The sequence below is a fragment of the Tasmannia lanceolata genome, unplaced genomic scaffold, assembly GCF_043159265.1.
Source record: "Tasmannia lanceolata isolate RefF3 unplaced genomic scaffold, GAP_Taslan_0.1 ptg000020l, whole genome shotgun sequence".
Taxonomy (NCBI): domain Eukaryota; kingdom Viridiplantae; phylum Streptophyta; class Magnoliopsida; order Canellales; family Winteraceae; genus Tasmannia; species Tasmannia lanceolata.
In genome coordinates, this window is record NW_027518697.1 from 11,631,919 (window position 1) to 11,650,751 (window position 18,833).

Consider the following 18,833-nt stretch of genomic DNA (forward strand, 5'->3'; position numbering starts at 1 on the left):
TAAAGCTGGTCCAAAGGCTTGGAGAAGGTTGCACAAAAGTTAGAGATGAGAAATGATGATTGAGTTACCTATACTTATCTTCTGATAAAATCTTTTAAGCAAGATCAAAGGCATGGGTCCTCTTTGGATGTTCTTTACATTGGTATTATTTGCAAATGCAACTATTTTAAGTTAAAATGAGACATTGAGAGTTTGAGACTACTTTGGAAGTTATTAACTAAGATAGATATGTTAACTTACCAGCTTATCCAAAAGCTTAAGCTATTGGAGAAAGGTGTTATTTATCTTTTATACTTTAACACTCCCCCGCACGTGTGGTCCACTTGACAAACACGAGGCACATGTGGTCCCACTTTGAGCCAACCATCGCATGTGGATTTTTGCTATCCGGGAGGTTTACCTTCTGCTCTGATACCATGTTAACTTATCAACTTCTCCAAAAGCTTAAGCTATTAGAGAAAGGCGTTATTTATCTTTTATACTTTAACACTCCCCCGCACGTGTGGCCCACTTGGCAAACACGTGGCACATGTGGTCCCACTTTGGGCCAACCATCGCATGTGGATTTTTACTATCCGGGAGGTTTGAACTCGAGACCTTCGGCTCTGATACCATGTTAACTTACCAACTTCTCCAAAAGCTTAAGCTATTGGAGAAAGGCGTTATTTATCTTTTATACTTTACCAAGATATGACTATTATAACCATTATTTACAAAGAATACTTGCCTCACTCAACTTGCATGAATCAGAAAAATGAATTGGCCAAAAGGCCTATGTTAGATAGCTATCAAATACGCCAAAAGCTCTAGAACTAATGGAACAAGTTAGGCAAGCCCTTTGAACCTATCCCATACTAGGCAGAGTCCCACCTAGTCGCATTTATAGCTAGGTAGGTCCCACTTAGGATCTTAATAAGCTATTTTGAGCTGTGGACAGCGGAGCCGGGAATTGGATCTAGTTTAACCTAGTTCCTACTCACCTCACTAATAAAATTTATGTGGGTGTATCTTTACCTTGAATGGAAAACTATTAGACCATGTTTGATGGCCATGAAAGTTTTTTCCGTGCACTATTGGTTTATAACGTGGTTTTCTATTTTCATTGTGTCTTTGCCACTTCACATCATATCCTCAATGTGTCATCTTTCCCTCTCTGGCTCTCCCTACTCTCCCGACGCCTGTCTCAACACTTGGTAAGCTAATTACTACCTCCTTGAGTGTGTCATTTCGCCTCTTTAAAGGGTACATAGATGGCAACAAACTTATGGGGAAAGTCACTTATATTTTGATTATTGGAACACCCTCAAGTTTTGCTTAGGGCCCATTGTGGGGCCAACATTGTATAATTTTGCCAAGCATGGGTGGGCCCCACCATTTTACACTGTGTTTTGATACGGTGGGCACAACGTCTTCACCCAAAACCAGGGTGGGCCCCACCATTTTAGACCTCATATTACTGATGGGATGGGACTGCTGCTTTACACATATGGGTTGGAGACATTGGCTTTAAATTTCAGCCGAAATCTGAAATTTAGGTCAAGTCCAAAATCAAAACGCACCGAAAACCGAAATTCTCGAAATTTGGTAATTTTCGGTTGAAATTTTGGAATTTTTTAATTTCGGACCGAAATGTTACGGAAACCAAAATTTAAAACCATGGTTGGAGACCATAATTTGACCCCTAGTATTGATCGGGTGGTGCCCAATATTTTATACCTCATCTTTTGATGGGGTGGGCCCACCATTTTACACCATGCGTAGCATGGGCCCGGAATGCTATTTCTCATATAATTGCTTATATAATAAAGGGTTAGAATTTAGTAGTTGTAAAACTTATAATAATGGCACCCACACCACATTTGATCATACGGAAGAAAAAATGCATCCTAACGTTTGATAATAACACCCAACTTCACGGGAACGCATTTAGGAATCCTGTCTGAGAACTTGGGAGGAAAAGCCCGCCATTTTAAGCCCTAAGTTTGGAGGATGATTGAAGATCTCTACAGTTGATTCCAGCCCACATCCATCTCTACACCTTCTTTCCTTCTTCCTAAAATGCCTTCCATAAAATTGTTTTCAGAGAAGCAAAACTATCTTTCAATGAACGATTGAGTTGTTTTCCATTGGATTCTCGTTATGCAGTCGGTGAGAGGAATCGTTTCCACATACAAAAGCTCTGCTACTCGATTCTCTGATTCGAAAAGAGGTAACTTCTTTGGTTTTTTACTTATTTTCCTTTCGAATGGGTATTGGGTTTTCCTTATATATATATTTTAGTTTGATTCCCACTTAGTCTTTTAGATGAAACCCAAGATATAGTATGCAGAACCCAAACTTTAAAATGCAATTTTACGCGTCGTTTGGGTGATTTTGTATTGTAAGACCATGTAACAGGTTGCAACTTTTCCACCACTTAGCCTCTTTTGTCTGCTTTGCTCTGATATGATGTGATTAAATGCATTGCAGTGAGTGAAAAGTTAAAGAACTATTTTTTCAAACCATTTTTGTGAAAACTCTTTTGGTTTACAATTCAACTCGAATCTTTTAGAAGTCGGTTCGCTATTTGTCCTGAAACCTATTCTGAAGTTCGCATAATGGGAAACTATATGGTCTGATGATAGTTGATGGATTTAGTGTTAATCTGTCTTATGGATTGAAAGAAAATGAAATGGAATTGCAGGCATGACTTCTTTGCAGTGTCTAATTGGTCTGGATGCACTATATAGTTTATTATGATAGAACTGAAGGGAGATGAAATGGTAGTGTGCCCTAGGCCCAGTTTTTTCCACCTCAGGTTATAGGCAAGGAAACCACCTCGGGTCCTGAATAATGCCTAATTGACTAGGCCCTCCTAGGGCCATATTAGCTTAAGTTGTTTAAGACATGCAACAGGTCCAGGTTCAGTAGCATAGGCAATTTCCCATGGCAGTGAGTGACCTACGCCCAATACTCCTGCAAAAGCATAGGAACTTCAGCACATAAGAGTTTTTTGCTTCAAGTAGTCAACTTGTTTAATCGATGGCTTTATCTTTACTACACTACCATAACAGCACATAAGATTTTGTACTTCAAGTTTTTGACTTGTTTTTATCTTCTTAGCCATAATTGTATATTCTTGGTTGGTTCTCGTGTTAATATACCATACACTAGTTGCACCTTTTTGTTTGTCTACACTTAATGCAACTATGAATCTCATGGAGAGTTCGATCCTGGGCTCCTGGCTCAGGATGAACGCTGGTGGCATGCTTAACACATGCAAGTCTGTTGTTGTTGTTGTTGTCGGGCAATTTCGGAGAAAGCCATTTCACGGCTCACTTTCTCAGGAGAGAAACAGCCACCAATGAAGAATTAAATGAATAAGACAAAATCGACTACCATGTGGCTGTTCTCTCCTGAGACAGTAAGCCGTGTAATGGCTTTCCGCAAAATTGCCTAGCAAATCCCTTTTGTTATCGTCATCATTTTTATTATTAATTCTATTATATACAAAATAGGGCCAAATATGGATTGTCCTATAATTCCAATATAAAAATAAGTAATTTATATTAGTAACCGCATTTGTAACATTCAAAAAAATAAAATTAAATTAGAAATTGCATTTGTGTTGGTTCCAACTAACAGTTCTATGCTATTTTGAAATTGCTTTCATGTCTAATTAACACCGCTCTTTTTAGGCATAATTTTCTCATGATGCCTTCCTAATTCTTCTGAAAACATATACAAGCTAGTATGACACTTATACACTATTACTATGCCTTGATCTCTTGCATGGATTCAGGTTCTAGTGTCGAAATCCATCACAAGAATCGAATGTGAAACTCAGTAAACCCCAAAAAAATGGATTTATATTGGCACTATATTTTAGCTCATTTTTGAAATTTAATGTTTTTTTATATAATAATAGGGTTATAAAAGGCCATACAAAAAAATCCATGCAGCATTAGTAGATTATGAAAGGTTATACAGAAGAATCGATGCAACATAGGACTTGATGATGGCTTGGCAACATTAGAAATGTAGTACAAAGATACTTGTTGGCATCCTACTTCCTGTAGAAGCGTGCTACTATGTCAAATTTATACACTGATTGTTTTCCTGAATACTAAAGAAATAATTATGGTGTATCACAAGATGGATGCTTAGCATTCTTATTTTATGGAATTAAAGTCGTATTTGGAATTTTATAATTTCTGTTTTCTAGACTGAATTAAGAAAACTTTCTCTGATGCTGGTACTTTGACAGTGTTCAATGAGATACCCAATGCAATACGTGGATCAAATATTCGGTGGCGTGGAATGTCCTTTGCAGCTTCAGTTCCTTCTGACTCATCTAACCCCCATAGAAGCCAAAAGAGAACATCAAGACGTGAAAGACGTGCTATAGTGGAATCGTTTGTTCACAAGTATGACTCTTTCTAGCTTCTTGAAGTAGCTATTGCATTCCTATTTTGTGAATTGTTTCCTGGTGAGAAATAGTGTAATGACAGTGGAAATGATCTCCGGTAACCTAAGGTTATATAGTTTTCTAGGTTATATAGTTTATATTTCTTTACATATAATTATATTCAGTTAGAGTTATTGCATTATTAAAATTACCAACAATTTATGTATTCAATAGTTTCATTGTGCAATTGTATTTGTATTAAGTTGTTGATGTATAAACTCTTACCGTATCATATTCATGTAATATATAGCTACATACCTTCAAAATTGTGAGTATTTCCTCTATATTCATTTTCTAGGTTATTAGTGTTTTCAAGCATTCATGATGGGGCCAACCACACTTCATTGGTAGTCTTATCATGCACCACATGATAGCTCACATGTGGCATTCTTGCCATCTTGCATGGATGATGCCTAGTATTTTGGGAGTGATAGCTCGCATGTGCGGGGTGGTGTCTATTACTCTGTTAAAGCCATAGTCATTTTCCCTCATTTAAGGGAAATGAGTTTTTCCCCTTCTAAGGAAGGGTATTAGGCTCTTGCCTTGGCGTAAACCATCACGGGGCTCCGAAATATATATCTGTGACAACATTGTCATAGTCGATAGAGTTAACCTAGAAGGCGGAATGTCAAAACCTAAGTGATAGGATCAATGCAATTTTTTTTGAAAACCCACTTGGCTCAGATCTGATCTCTTAGGCGCATTGTTGGAAGACTAAGATAAACTAGAGGTACCTTGATCTCTAAGTTAGCAAGAGTGTGAAGGTGGTCACCTTGAAGGTTGCCGGTGGCCGTGAAAGGCCGTGGGGTACCAGGCCTGGAGCCGTGGATGGCTGGAGGGGCGGAATGGCCGGAGCTGGGTTCGAGAAGGCCAGATTTAATGGTGAAAGGGCCGGATCTAGTTAGGGATGATGGAGAAAGTGGGTGGGGAAGTCGTTGGAGGCTGTGGAAGGGGCCGATGTAAGGAAAACGGTGTTTGGATTCAGGGGAAAAGGAGGAGGTTGGATATGGAGGTGAGGGAGGTTGTGGATAGCAGCAATGAACCTTGTAGGGTTATGGTTTGAAGGAGGAGGAGGAGGAGGAGGAGGGGAGTTTTAGGGTTGTTAGGGTCAGGGTTGATTGGGGAAGGAGGTGGGGAGTATTATAGTCTTTAGGGTTACGGTTTAGGGTTAGGGCTTGGAGTATACTTTTGGATGTGATGATTTTTGGGTTAGTGGAAGTAGGTTTTGGAGCGGATGGTGGAAGGATTTGATATATTTTTAATGGGGAACCGTCAGTGTTGGGTGGTGGTTTGAGGTGGAGGCCACCGGAGATTGGATGATGATGTTGGGTGGTTGGATATCGTGCACGGTTAGGGGCGCACAATAGCTCTTGGCCTTCGAGCGGGATTTTTGAAAATCGAATTTGCCTAGTGGAGAAATCGGTGTGACGTGGCAGGTCACGATATTGACTTGGGGGTCCAACAAATATGGCACTTTTTGCTGGATTCAATTCATTTGAGGCTATTGGGTAATGGGTTTTTCTTTTCGGCCAAGGAGAATGCTCCTGGGCAATTCATACTATGTAAATCTAGTGGGACTACTGGTCCCCTTGTAATTTTGCTGGTATGAATATATTTGTCAATTTTAAAAAAAAAAAGAGTGTGAAGGTGTCCATTACGAATTTATGCGAAAAGGTGGTTTTTCTCAATTTTGCGAAACTCACTCTCATAGGAGAGAAAGTCCTTGCTCATTTTCATTCACTCGAGGATGATTACTATCCATCATTTCTAATTACATCTCTTTTTCATCTCTTAAGATAGATTATCTCTTTTTAAAATTTTGGGGAAATAATGACATGGGCGGAAATCATGTAGATTTCGTTTCGGTGGGGATGGAAATGGAAACATTTCATTAATGTAGAGAATGATATTTGTTTGGCAACATCAATGAACTGTGCAGCAAAGTAACTGTATCTTATGCATGAGATGTCAAATTGGTATGGGACCAATAATAACTCGTAACTCTGTGGTATTGACTTAAAATTGGGGTCCTTAAAGGAGAGACTAGTAATTGTACTTTCTTATACTTCATTACATTGTACTTCTTTATTGATTAGGCCATTATGGATGGCTTTCTTTCTCATGTGATGGTTTCTAAGTTTGTAGCAAAGTTTCATCTTAAAATTTCATCATTTGCATATGTTTCTATACGTTTCCGTGATTTTATAAGATTTCCACCGAAACCGAAATGTTTCCGTTTCCATGCCGACCTAAACTGAAACCAAAATTTAAAACCTTGTGTTTATGAGATTAATAATTTAGTGAGACTTCTCTTAGCCCGCTAAAAAACCGTTGGGCTCAGCTAAAGAAAAACTCATCTTCCATCAATAATCTTGATCTTAATTCGGAATCGGACAGTGATAAGGAATTGCACGTACATCTCCTTGATCTCCCCATGTTCAGTAAAGTTCTAGAAAAGGAAAGACGTACTCGGCGACGTCTTTGGGAGGAGGAAAGAAAAACTGTCATCAGAAACCTGGAAAACAATCGATCCAGCCTGATTCCGGGGATAGCTGCTGCACCGTCCATCTCAGGGTGGATTGATTGAAGAACTGCGTGTTTGGGAGCCCCAACTCTCTAGGGACCCTAAAAGTAAGGCAAAGCAGGTTGATAATAGCTTTGAAGATTCTAGGAGTAGGGGATCATTCTCGGAAGAGTTCAATGACTTATTGTCGGTAGGGGACGTTTTTGGGATTACATACGAGGAAGATTTGGGGGCAACAAAAAAGATGTTTCTTGCAATGAAGGAAAGAGATCAGGAAGAAAACAAGGCAAGAGAAAAAGAAATTTTAAAAGAGTCTGGAGTAGATGTTTAAATGAGATAGTTTGAGAGACGAGTGTGGACGTTCCCCTCAGTAAAGTGTATGTGAAGGTAGTGCAGTATTGTTTTAGATTGGTGGCTCTAGTTGAAACTACAGGATCTGGGTTGTAGGATGGTAGGGAATAATTCCTCCATCACCATTCAAGGTATATATTGTCTAAAATCAATGTGATTGCTGGTCGTTATCTAGGAGTTTTTTTATTTCCAATAGCCAAAGGTTGATGCTACGTTTGGTTGCTTGAACCGGCGCGGAGAGTAGTGGAATAGGAAGTCAAAGAGAAGAGACCAGAATTTTGATTTGCCTAGAATTACGTCGGAAAATTGTGTAGTAGTGTTTGGTTGCACAGCAAATAATGGGAGAGAAGGAGAAAAAGTAGGGGGTGTCATTACCAATATATGGAGAGAGGAGAAAGAGGGAAGAGAGAGATAGAGAGCGCATCATTCCCTTGAAAATTCAACCACAATTCTTTGCTTTTGGAATGAGGGGACAAGAAAGGGACAAGCAATCAGTACATGAGAGAAATCCAAGGGAATCAATGGGAGTCCAATGCATTTCGGCAACCAAACGTGGAATGGCATGCCAAATCCAAACCAAATTCCGACGGCTGCCGAGCTGTTGTGCAACCAAACAAAGCATGAGAGATTCGTTCTTTCGCTAAGGTTATCTAGTCTGGATGCGGTAGATCAGCTGATTCCCTTGATATTCTATGATAAATCTAGAGCCTTAGAGTTTCAGGTGGCGCGTCTGCTGGTTCAGAATCTTGTAACACTGGTAGTTTTCATGAATTCCGGCTTCATATAATCTCAAGAAGTGCTTACTTAGGAAAACTAGAATTTTGTGCAGTCCAAAAAGGTACATGCGAAAGGTTTGAGGAAAGGAATGAACAAACGTATAGAGGGAAGGATTATGTGTACATTAGAATTGTATAGCTAAAGGAATATGGGCATTATAATAGAGGAAAGGAATAGCTGAGTTTTGTAATCTCTTCTGGTTGCTTTTGAATTGGCTTCGGGTATGCCCATGCTAATTCACCTTAATATTTTGTAATTGCAGGATGGGACTCTTGGTCCCGATTGCTATTTGAATATTAATGAAATTGTCTTCTTTCAAAAAAAAAAAAAAATTAATAATTTATGATTTAGAATTTAAAACTCCCCCCGCTTTAAGGAGCACTACTCTTTCTTTCTCTTCTCAGGTTGAGAAGTAGAAGCATAAGTAGTGTTGATTGTCACTGATCGTGGAGTTGGAGGTGGCACACCACCTTGACCGGGAGGAATAGGTCTAGTGGCTCTACCATCAAAAGGTCAAATCGTCTTCATCATGCCAACTGAGATCATAAGGGGGGAGAGGACTTCCTTTCTCGACAATCAACTCATAATTAAAATCAATGTGGTCCACTGAATTGATTCCATGTTTTGTCTTCTTTTCATACTTCTTCCCTCAACTTTGGGTTATTCATGTTATAAACTACATCATTTAATAGTTGTTGCTCTAGTTGATTTATCTTTTATGTATACCATTGGCAAAAGAAGTAAATTCATCAACATTATTGACAATCATAAACGCTTGATGCAAGACCAAAAGAAAAAACCTAAAGCAAAAGCTTGTAGGATCCAAACCTAGAGAAAATAGGTCATAGCACAGATTTGGGTAAAAGCTGGGTTCAATTTTTCTAGGGTGGTTTAAAGTATGCTTGAATCTGGATTGATTGGAATTTATGAGATTACTTCTATACGTTTGTAAGGACCCATGAAGTGTTGAACAGATCTAACACTCCAGATCTGATAAAAATTTCCAGAACAGTACTGAAAGGTTGCATAGGGATTAAGAAGAAGAAAGAAACATAAAATTCAAGGTTGAGACTGTTTGTGGGGTTGAAGATGAAAACCTAAGCCTAGATGTGATCGAGTGCAAGGAAAAAGAGATCCATGATGGAAACAAAAATAAGAATAAAGGCATGAAAGAAAGAAAGAAAGAAAGAGAAGATTGGTAATAAATGTAACTAGTGCTAAAGCAAGAAGTAGAAATAAAAAGTAGATCTAAATACCTTCTAGACAGGAGAATGACCAATAATTGAGGCATGGCACCAAGGTTTTCCTAGCGCATTGCACCACTATGGTTGTTGAGGCATCACACCAAGACGAGGAGGATTTCAAATCCAAAGTTGCGCAAGGGAAAGATTTTTTTTTTCCACCAATCATATCATGCGTTCGATGGCACTAAAGCTTCACAATGTGACACATGAATAATGATGCGTGACCAGTAAATTGAAAGACAATTATACCCCTATGAACAAAAGAAAACCTTAATGCATGCTGGATGTAGAAATAAAAGTAGATCTAATTACCTTTTAGATAGGAGGACCCTAAAGCTTCACAATATATATACTCAACTCCATGACTTCTAAAGACTTACTATGACTTAAAAGACTAAGATGTAGGTGAATAGTGAAGTGAATAGTGTCGTGTGAATAGGACACATAAATAATGATGCGTGAACAGTTAATTAAAAGACAATTATACTCCTGTAAACAAAAGAAGACCGTAATGCATTCTTGATGAGCCCATCATCATATTTTGCCCCATTTTTTGTTGTCGTGAAGGAAGACGAACTTAAAATGCAACAACAAAAACTATTATCACATCAAAGGAAATCCAATTCCTCTCGCAGCATAAAGCAGTACATGTGTCTTAGGACTTTTTTTATGACATAGGGTATCCCCACCCCATTTTAGCGGGACTAATCCCTATGGATGCACACAGTCACCCGTAAACCACGTGCATCGGGTTACTACGGGGGGATTCGAACTCGCCTCACTGGGGAGCATACCCATGACTTTAAGCTGAATAGCCACACCTGTCCGGGTATGTGTCCTAGGACTCGAATCACAAACTTCATCAATACTGGTGTCTTAGACCTAAAGTGGATCCACCAATCATCCATAACAAGCGTGTGATTACTCCATATTTGAATAAATACGGCAAACTAAAAGTTGCATGAAGTCCATGGAGATTCATAGAGTCGATTGATGAGATTAGAGACCGTGTGGATGGTCATTCGGTTCGGTTTCGACACATCTGTCAGTCGGCTAATAATGAGGCAGATCGGCTTGCCAGAGCTGGGATGAACCGGGGTTCTCTGTCTTTTTTTTTTATTATCTTCCATATCCTATCTTTATGTTTGTTTTATTGTCCCCTTGTACATTTGATCTCCTCGGTCTTGGGGCTTCCCCTTCTTTTTCTAAATAAAGTTGTACGAAGTCCTGAAGATATCAAACTAACAACTAAAGACTCGGGGAATGCTTCTTTTCATCTCAATTGCCATTTGACACCCAAAATTTCCCTTTGCTGCATCATAGATATCTAGCAGAACATTGGCATTGATAAGTTCTTTCCTATATTATCCTTCAAAGCATCCTTTATACACGCATTTAGGTAACATCACATAAGAGAAATTATCTTCGTATTGTAGCTGTGGACTCAAGTTAAATCCTTGCCATGTAAAGGACATTGTAGCTTGACATTAAAAAAAAGGACAATGTAGCTAATTAGTCAGTTTTTTGTCTATTTTTCTCCAAATAGGACCTTATTTCTTTTTGCTATTTTCCATAAATATGTTCAACCTTCTCTTTTGCAAATTCCATCAACTCATAAATGAAGCCCATCGCTGGCCTCTCTTCAGATTCAACTTCTCTCACACTAACACAAGGACATGTATTTTCAATAGAAAAAGAAATTTTCTGTCAAAACTTTGGATTGGATAACATTTAGCACACTTTTATGCCTTTGACCTGTTGTCATAAGAGCTACTCGTAGATTTTTTCAGAACAAAACAAAATTTTGAGAGACTAAACACTTAGACAAGCTTTCTACATTGAGATAAATAGCTATGGAGCATGTTACAACTAGGTGGGGAAGTTCACAGTAAAAAAACTCAGGGGTGCCCATAAATAAATTTGGGACTTGCTTCTCAAGGGTTATTTACTGTCCTATGTTTTGCTAACTATCCTTTTGACAAATCATGGTTGTCCTCACATGTATGGTAGAAACTAGTGAGCATGAAAATATGATGCATCCCGGCTGCATGAGATCATCATCCGATTAGGAATTTACTAAAGAGTATAGAACTAAAATGAAGGCAAATCGTCTGGAGAGGGGAAACTTTTGAAAGGAGGGAGGAATACAAATGTAAGTTGAAATGTAAATGTCCAGATAGTATAAATCGGTCGCTGTAATAGATGATTTGGATGTTTGTGTTAAGTGTAAATGTGAAAATTATATTATAATAGACACAATATGGTCTCTTGCAGGTACAGGGCTTCAAATGCAGGAAAGTTTCCTACTCCTTCCCTTGCTCAGAAACAGGTTGGTGGTTCTTATTATGTAGTTAGACAGATCATTCAGGAAATGGAATATGCATGTAGAATGTCCCCTATAAATAATAGGGATGACGTTCTATTGGAAAAAGCAGAGAAAGTCATTCTCCCATATTTTGATGCGAATGACGAATCCCAAATTTCGACTGAGGTTGAAGAGAGCTCTCTGAGAACAGCGAGTTACACTTCTCAAGATTTGAGCTTTGAAGCCAGGGAAAACTCCAGCATGAAAATAATTAACAACACTAAGATGGAAGAAGTCCCACTTTGTCATTCTATTCCGGATCGATCATGTGGGCATCAGAAAAAATTGGAAAGTGAGGCCGAATCTTTGCAGCCATTCCCTGAAGAAGTTACATGCAGTAGAAAGAGTGACATAGCTTCTGAGGACTTGCGAGATTCAGATGGTCTTAAAAGAGAATTTTTATTGGAAGGTGATCAAGAAGGCCCTGAATCAGAGAATTTTCAAAGGTAAGCATATAATCCCCTCTTTATCATTATCGTATTAGCTTTTGGTGTTTAGAAAGACACATATATTGTATTATTTTCGTTTGACCATCTCAGTCATTGGGTTCTTGCCCCTTTTCTTTAGTAAAATTTTCACTATTACAAAGAAGACTCATAAATTGTCCATGATATGGAATATAATTCCTTTTGGTCATCATTCAATCACATAAAAATTATGTAACATTGATATGACACTTGGTGGGGCCAAACAATAACCTGATCACTGAAAGGTTATGTAAATATTTTGTAGAAGTATTAAGGTACACCTGTCACATTACAGATATAACATTAACTATTTAAATACTACGTCAATAATAGCTAAACAAGGCAATAAATTAAGGTAGTTTCTTTCATATGCATGTTACTGTGTTTGATGCTTGCTCAACTCTGGCGGGGCAATACTTTTAAATCTTGAGTGGTGTAGTCTTTCTATTACTTGTTTACATATATGATATATCCATATAATGCAGAAAGTAGGCCGTCACTCACATCTTTTATAAGCATATGGGGGAGCGATCTTATGTGTTCAAAAGGACTTGAGTGGAGGATGTGGGTCCCGTCCCACTCACGTTTTTATAAGGGTTTGAAGAAGGAAATGAGCCACATGAAAAGATTTGGGTTTTCTCATATCTTGCGCACAATTGTGAGAGAGGGCTGCTCCTCCTTCCACCCTCATGCCCAAGAGGAAAGGCTGATCCTTGGTGGTCAGCTCTTGTAGGGTTCTTCTTGCACCTCATCTTGTATTCTTTGTTGACAAAGCTTCTTTTCTGTATATCAGTCCGTGGGAAAGTAGTTTATCGTGTATCAGTTTGTTTGAAAGCTTCTTCTCATATTAGCTTGTGGAAGGAGATTTCATCGCACATCTATTCGTGGGAAGAGAGTTCTTAACACATCAGTTCGTGGTAGAGGAATCTCCAGCGTGAACCAGTGTAGATTCACCACTTTTTTTTTCCATTTTTGAAATCCTTGCAAGGTTTATCATGTTTTGATTTTTGAATTTGATTATTAGAAATTTGGTCCAAGTTATCAGATATGTATTTGCCCTTTTCGCAGTTCAAGAAAGCCCACTTTAATATATTTGTACTCCATTTGCAGTTTTGCTTGTTCTTGCTTTGGTTTGGAACTCATTTGTGGAAAAATCTACTCTCTTGCTTGGTGAAGTTGGGCATTTTCAGTTTGAGTTATTACAGTTCATATTGGGTTATTACAGTAGTATCGAACCTTTGTTCATTCCAACGCAACAATAAGCACAACACAAGAAGGAATAAACTCAGTCCTAGTTTAGTGCTCCAACCGGAAGAGATTTTAGATCCAGTTGTTGGAGAAACTGCACCAGGAAATCTGGGCAGCATTTATGGCCAAACAGAAGTTCATGCTATGTTAGAATTATTGGTCAAGATTGCGGAAAAGTTCTATTAGGGTGAAGATCCCCAGCCACAGCAAAACCTAGGGGACCCTTCAAATAGGGCAGCTTCTCAAGATTAAGTGAGTGAGAGGTCTGTTTGGTACACTGACTCACCTTTGCTAGGCTTGTAAAACCCATGTTTCTACGGAGACAGATTTCTAGTGCACGCCAGGTGTTTGACAAATTGGGTACTCTATTCTTAGATTATCAAGGAAAATCTGAAGACTTCTAGAATGCAGTACCCTCGAGAGGTATTTGAAAATTTTGAAAAAAAAAATATGGGAAGAGGTAGCAAGCATAATGAATAATTAAAATTACAGCAAGGAATGCATGTGCCAATGTTTGGTGGGCAAGATTAAATGTCGGCTAGCGCATTGCTATAGAAATTACATACCTATTTTACACTTAGCTCCATGGCAGAAAAGGACACAGTTCAATTTGCAACCCTTTCTTTGGAGGATATTTCGTACGGTTGGTAGTTTTATGGGATAACCACACAAGGTCATGTTGTGGTTTGTACCTTTGATGAATTCAATCAATGTCTTAGATAGCTTCATTAGAGGAAGTGACAAAGAGATTTTCAGAGATCTGACCACTCTCAAGCAAAGGACAACGGTGAGGGCATGTGTAAAGGAATATCAGAAAATTTCAGTTGTGGTGCTGAACATTTCAGACAGGAGAGTGGCATTCCTCTTTATTGATGGTTTGATGGAGCGCTTGAGGGGTCTAGTGAAAGTGTTTGAGCCTCTAACGCTGCAAGACACTGTGGAAGGGCTTTGAACTTGGAATCCTCGGCAAAACCTAGGATGATATTTTTTATTTTGTCACCATCAAAATCCAACCCACCCTAGCCACTTCAAAAAGAGCTTCCTTTTCAGAGAAAAGAACTGTCCCTTCTTAGGAGAAATAACTCCAAATCACTCTACAAACTAGCACTGTCAAACGCCATCAGAATTTACATCATCAAAAAAGAGGAATGGCGAGGAACGTAATGAGTTGAGGAGAATGAAGTTATGTTTTCATTGCAAGATGCCCTGGGCTGGGACCCAGGCCACCAATGCCAAGCCAAGGGCCAAATTTCGGTGCATGGATGATAATGAGTATGAGTTTGCAAAGGATCATGAAGAGGGAGGACCAACCACAAGAGACTCAAGGAATCTCAAGCTCAGGTGCATTAGCTATGTTGAATAAGTGCAAACAGATGTTCTACTATTAAAGTGCAGGGCATAGTGTTGGAATAGAGGGTGATAGTCTTGATTGGTGGTCAATCAACTCAGACCTTCATCGACGATAGCTTTGTAACAAAGAATTGATTAAAAAATGAGATGTTTCTTGTTTTTAATCTTGCCAAAGGAAATAGGAAATTGTACCCTGTACCAAAATTGTCAAGCGTGTGAACATAAGTTTAAAAACTACTCTTTAGTGGATGTTTCTTTGTGTTTGCCATGGGAGAGGTTCGTCATATGGTGCTTCGAGTACAATGCTTATATTCCTTTGGAAATTAAACCACCAACTATAATCTGTTGTAGCTAAAATTCCAGTTTGAGGGGCATGAAGTTATCTTCTTTGCAATGAGCACTTGGACAAGATACTCAAAGGAGATGAGCACTTGGTACATCTAGATCCCGAGCAGCAACAAAATTAGTCAATGCCTGCCGGCTTGACTAAATTGCTCGAGGACAAGTAATATTGGGAGGGTAGGAATTCTGGAGTTGTTGTCCTTTTTTGTGAAGAACAGCCAAATGTGGGCCGCCACTCTCACATCTTTTAGAAACATACGGGGGACGAGTCTTATGTGTTTGAAAGGGATTCGAGTGGAGGGTGTGGGCATCGCTCACATTTTTTATGGGTTTGAAGAAGTGAATAGGCCACATGAAAAATATTTGGGGTTTTTTCCCTATGCTGCACATGATTGTGAGAGAGGGCTTCTCCCTTCTTAACCTACCCCATGCCTGAGACAAGGCTGATTCTTGCTTTTATTTGCGGTCATCAAGAGCTGATCCCTTGGTGCCCATCTCGTTTGAGGTCTCTTCTTGCACTTCATCTTCTATCCTTTGTTGGCAAAGCTTCTTCTCAGTATATCAATCCGTGGGAAAAGAGTTTATGGTGTAGTATCGGCTTGTGAGAAATTGACGTAGGATGGGGAAGAAGAAAGGAGGAAGGGAAGAAGAAGGAAGGAAGAAAAGGAAAGAAGATAAATAGGAGGGAAGCAACTTGCACGTAATATTATTCCAAAAAAACTAAAATGTCCAATACGTCATCCCCATATATATGGGCAATCGATAATCAACACATAAAATAAAATAAAATAAAATGAAAATAAAGCACATATGTCCATGGGAAGAGAGTTCTTTACACATCAGTTCGTGGTAGAGGCATCTCCGGCGTGGACCAGTGTGGATTCACCACTTTTTATTCCATTTTTTAAGGTGTATCACGTTTTGCTTCTTGAACTGATTATTGGAGATATGTTCCAAGGTGTTTCAGATCTGTATTTGTTACCTTTTCAAGTCAAGAAAGCTCTATTTAAGCCATTTTCACTCCATTTATAGTTTTGCTTGTTCTTGCTTTGGTTTGGAACTCATTTGTGGAAACACTCCACTCTCTTGCTTGTTGAGGGCTTGTTGAAGTTGGACACTTCTCGGTTTGGGTTATTGCTGTTTAGATTGACTTACAAACTACACGGAGAAACACCCTTGATGTTGATGATGGTTTGTTCCTCCAACGAGGAATCACAACATAATATACCACATTGAATTGTTATAAACAGTGGCCCAGATAATGCATTTTGTTTAGTCACGGATAGGGTTTAGGAAACCCCAAAAATTTGTCTACTTTACTCTTCCAGTCTATAATTTTCAAGGTGTCTATTTGGGTTTTTTTTTGGAGCATGTAAATATTGTAAAAGGAAACAGAAACAGCAACTAGCCGTAGATAGATGAAATAAAGAAAAAAGCCTATTTGGGGTTCTGCACCTATATTTCTATCTCTGTGAAATAACATTTCACCTTCACTTCCACCTCAGCCACATTACTATCACCATGGGTCTGAAAAGAAGTTTATTTAGGTCATACAAGCTTGTAAAAGGTTTCTACAAAAGAAAAACAGTTATAAGTTCACGGTGCTGTAATGAGCTATTACTGTTTTATAGCCTTGAATCATTTCTTTTTAATCTAGGTCCGCTTATCAATTGTCTTGTCACTGATGCTTATCATACATTTGTACGGACGGAGGTGTCAACATGTCAGATTTCTTGTGCCTAATACTTTGTGTCCGTATCTATGTCACATAGATAGTGAGCTATTTTCACATTTAATGACAAGAAAAATGGTTAGGAAAAAAGGCATATTTAATGTTCAAGAATTTGCAGTCCAAATAATAAAAACCAGGGGATAATGTGGGTGGGGAAAGTTTTTTTTAATATTGGATAGTTTGCATGTAACTATGTATGGTTTTAAATCTTCCGAGTCTTATCTGTCACCTAAGTCCTCTTCTCTGATGATGAACTCTTTTGTTTCTTTGCACATGGAGAAATTTGTATGCACGGGACATACATAGCAAGAGCACTCTATTCTCTTAGATTTTTGTGTCAACACATGTTGACACAGCAATAGGAAGAGAGAGAGAGAGAGAGAGAGAGAGAGAGAGAGAGAGAGAGAGAGAGAGAGAGAGAGAGAGACCCCTTAATTTATCTTATGCGTGTCTTTATGTTTATATATGGTAAGTGATATTTACACCCATTAATTTGATAGTTTCACCGTTTTCTCCTTGTTTGTATAAAAAAATAACGGGAGATGAAAACAGAGATGAGGTGTTGAAATCATTGTATAATTTTAATATATGCGGCATGTATGAAGATCCATTTTTCTATATCTTATGCTTTACTCAGCTTAAATTTATATAATATTATGTCTTTTACTCTAGAACTGATTGGACATGTCAATATTGGGGTTTCTTGGGTTGGCTTCACATCACCTAATGTTTTTTTGATGATGATATGCATTAACGTGACTGTTGTTGATTTCTCAGCAGAGCTTTTGATTCATGATTGTTCAAAACATCTTTTTTCAAAATTTTGAATGCTCATAACTGAATAATCTGTTCAATTTCTCCCTTTTTTGCAACTGTATGTATATATTTTTATTCTTAACATTACTTTTGCAACAATTCAATTAGAAGTTGAACAAGTTCTACGTGATTGTCTTTGTTCAGAGATGATTCTAAAAAATCGGAGCAAGAAGAAGAGCCATCACTAAAGGGATCACCACTGTGGGGGAATCTTAAGTCTTTTGCAACTGGCATCATTAATTTCTGGAGAAAAATGTAAATCTTGGGGAAGGTAATTGTTAGAATCACAGAAAGCTTCTGCTTACTGAAAGTATAACCAAGTATGAGAAGACATTTGTAGAACATGAATCTGCCTTTGCTGCATTCTAGCTTGAGAAAACCCATGTGCCATTCCTTGCAAGGAATGTATGGAAAAATAAAATGTTTTTGTAGCCCTCAGAGACCCAAGAACGGTTGAAACTTCAGACTAACAGTTGCATTGATCTTCTACAGAAGTTGTTGGTCAAGCCTTGGAAACCTATATTCCCTGTTTGTGTCATGGTTTAAGCATGGATGCATCATGAGTGTATGGAAATGATATGTTCACCCCATTCTGTTTTTGTAATCTCATTTTCCATTTTCTGGAAAAAACAAACAGAAAGGGGTGAAAGTGCGTAATTTTTAGTAAAAAACAAACAAATGGGGTTAAAATGCTAGAAAAAGAAATGGAAATGTTATTTTCTTTTCTTTTCCTTTCTTATAATTAAATATTTTTGGCCTTGAAGCATCTTTAGGCTGTGACTGAATGCAGACTAAAATTTTCACTTTTTACCCACCAAAATACAAAGAAAGATATTTGTTTCTTTGTACCTGTCAATCCCACACTTCACATTGCATCAACAACTATTGAACAAATGAATTTATTGTCTAAATTTGCAATGAGAAAACAGAAAAAGAAAAGAAGAGATTCATTTTTTCTGCGTATAATATTTTTGCGTGCGTTTTAAAAAAAAAATACAGGGGAACGGTCCAGATCATTCCACGCAGCAACTTGGCATGTATGTAATACTAAATTGGCCATTTTTTGAAGTGAAAGAGTGATGTAGCCATACTTGCTTTTGTGCCATTAAGGAAAAGGCCCATGTTCATGGATCTTGGTTCTGATTTGGTTAATACAAGTATACATTTTCA

General features: G+C 38.3%; 1 protein-coding gene across 1 annotated transcript; it reads left to right on the forward strand.

Moving 5' to 3' along the window:
* Positions 1-1,838: 1,838 nt before the first annotated feature.
* LOC143854591 (uncharacterized) lies at positions 1,839-18,185 on the forward strand. The gene is made up of 4 exons (XM_077364631.1): positions 1,839-2,209; positions 4,247-4,406; positions 11,618-12,154; positions 17,808-18,185. Exons 1-4 carry the CDS (start codon positions 2,140-2,142, stop codon positions 17,920-17,922), a joined length of 882 nt encoding a protein of 293 aa, XP_077220746.1. The 5' UTR covers positions 1,839-2,139; the 3' UTR covers positions 17,923-18,185.
* Positions 18,186-18,833: the final 648 nt, after the last annotated feature.

Bases quoted from the DNA above. Each gene is read 5' to 3' on its own strand.
- LOC143854591 (XM_077364631.1), top strand. From the start codon at position 2,140: ATGCAGTCGGTGAGAGGAATCGTTTCCACATACAAAAGCTCTGCTACT. The intron at 4,407-11,617 runs GTATGACTCTTT...GGTCTCTTGCAG, and splicing joins GTGGAATCGTTTGTTCACAA to GTACAGGGCTTCAAATGCAG. The intron at 12,155-17,807 runs GTAAGCATATAA...GTCTTTGTTCAG, and splicing joins GAATCAGAGAATTTTCAAAG to AGATGATTCTAAAAAATCGG.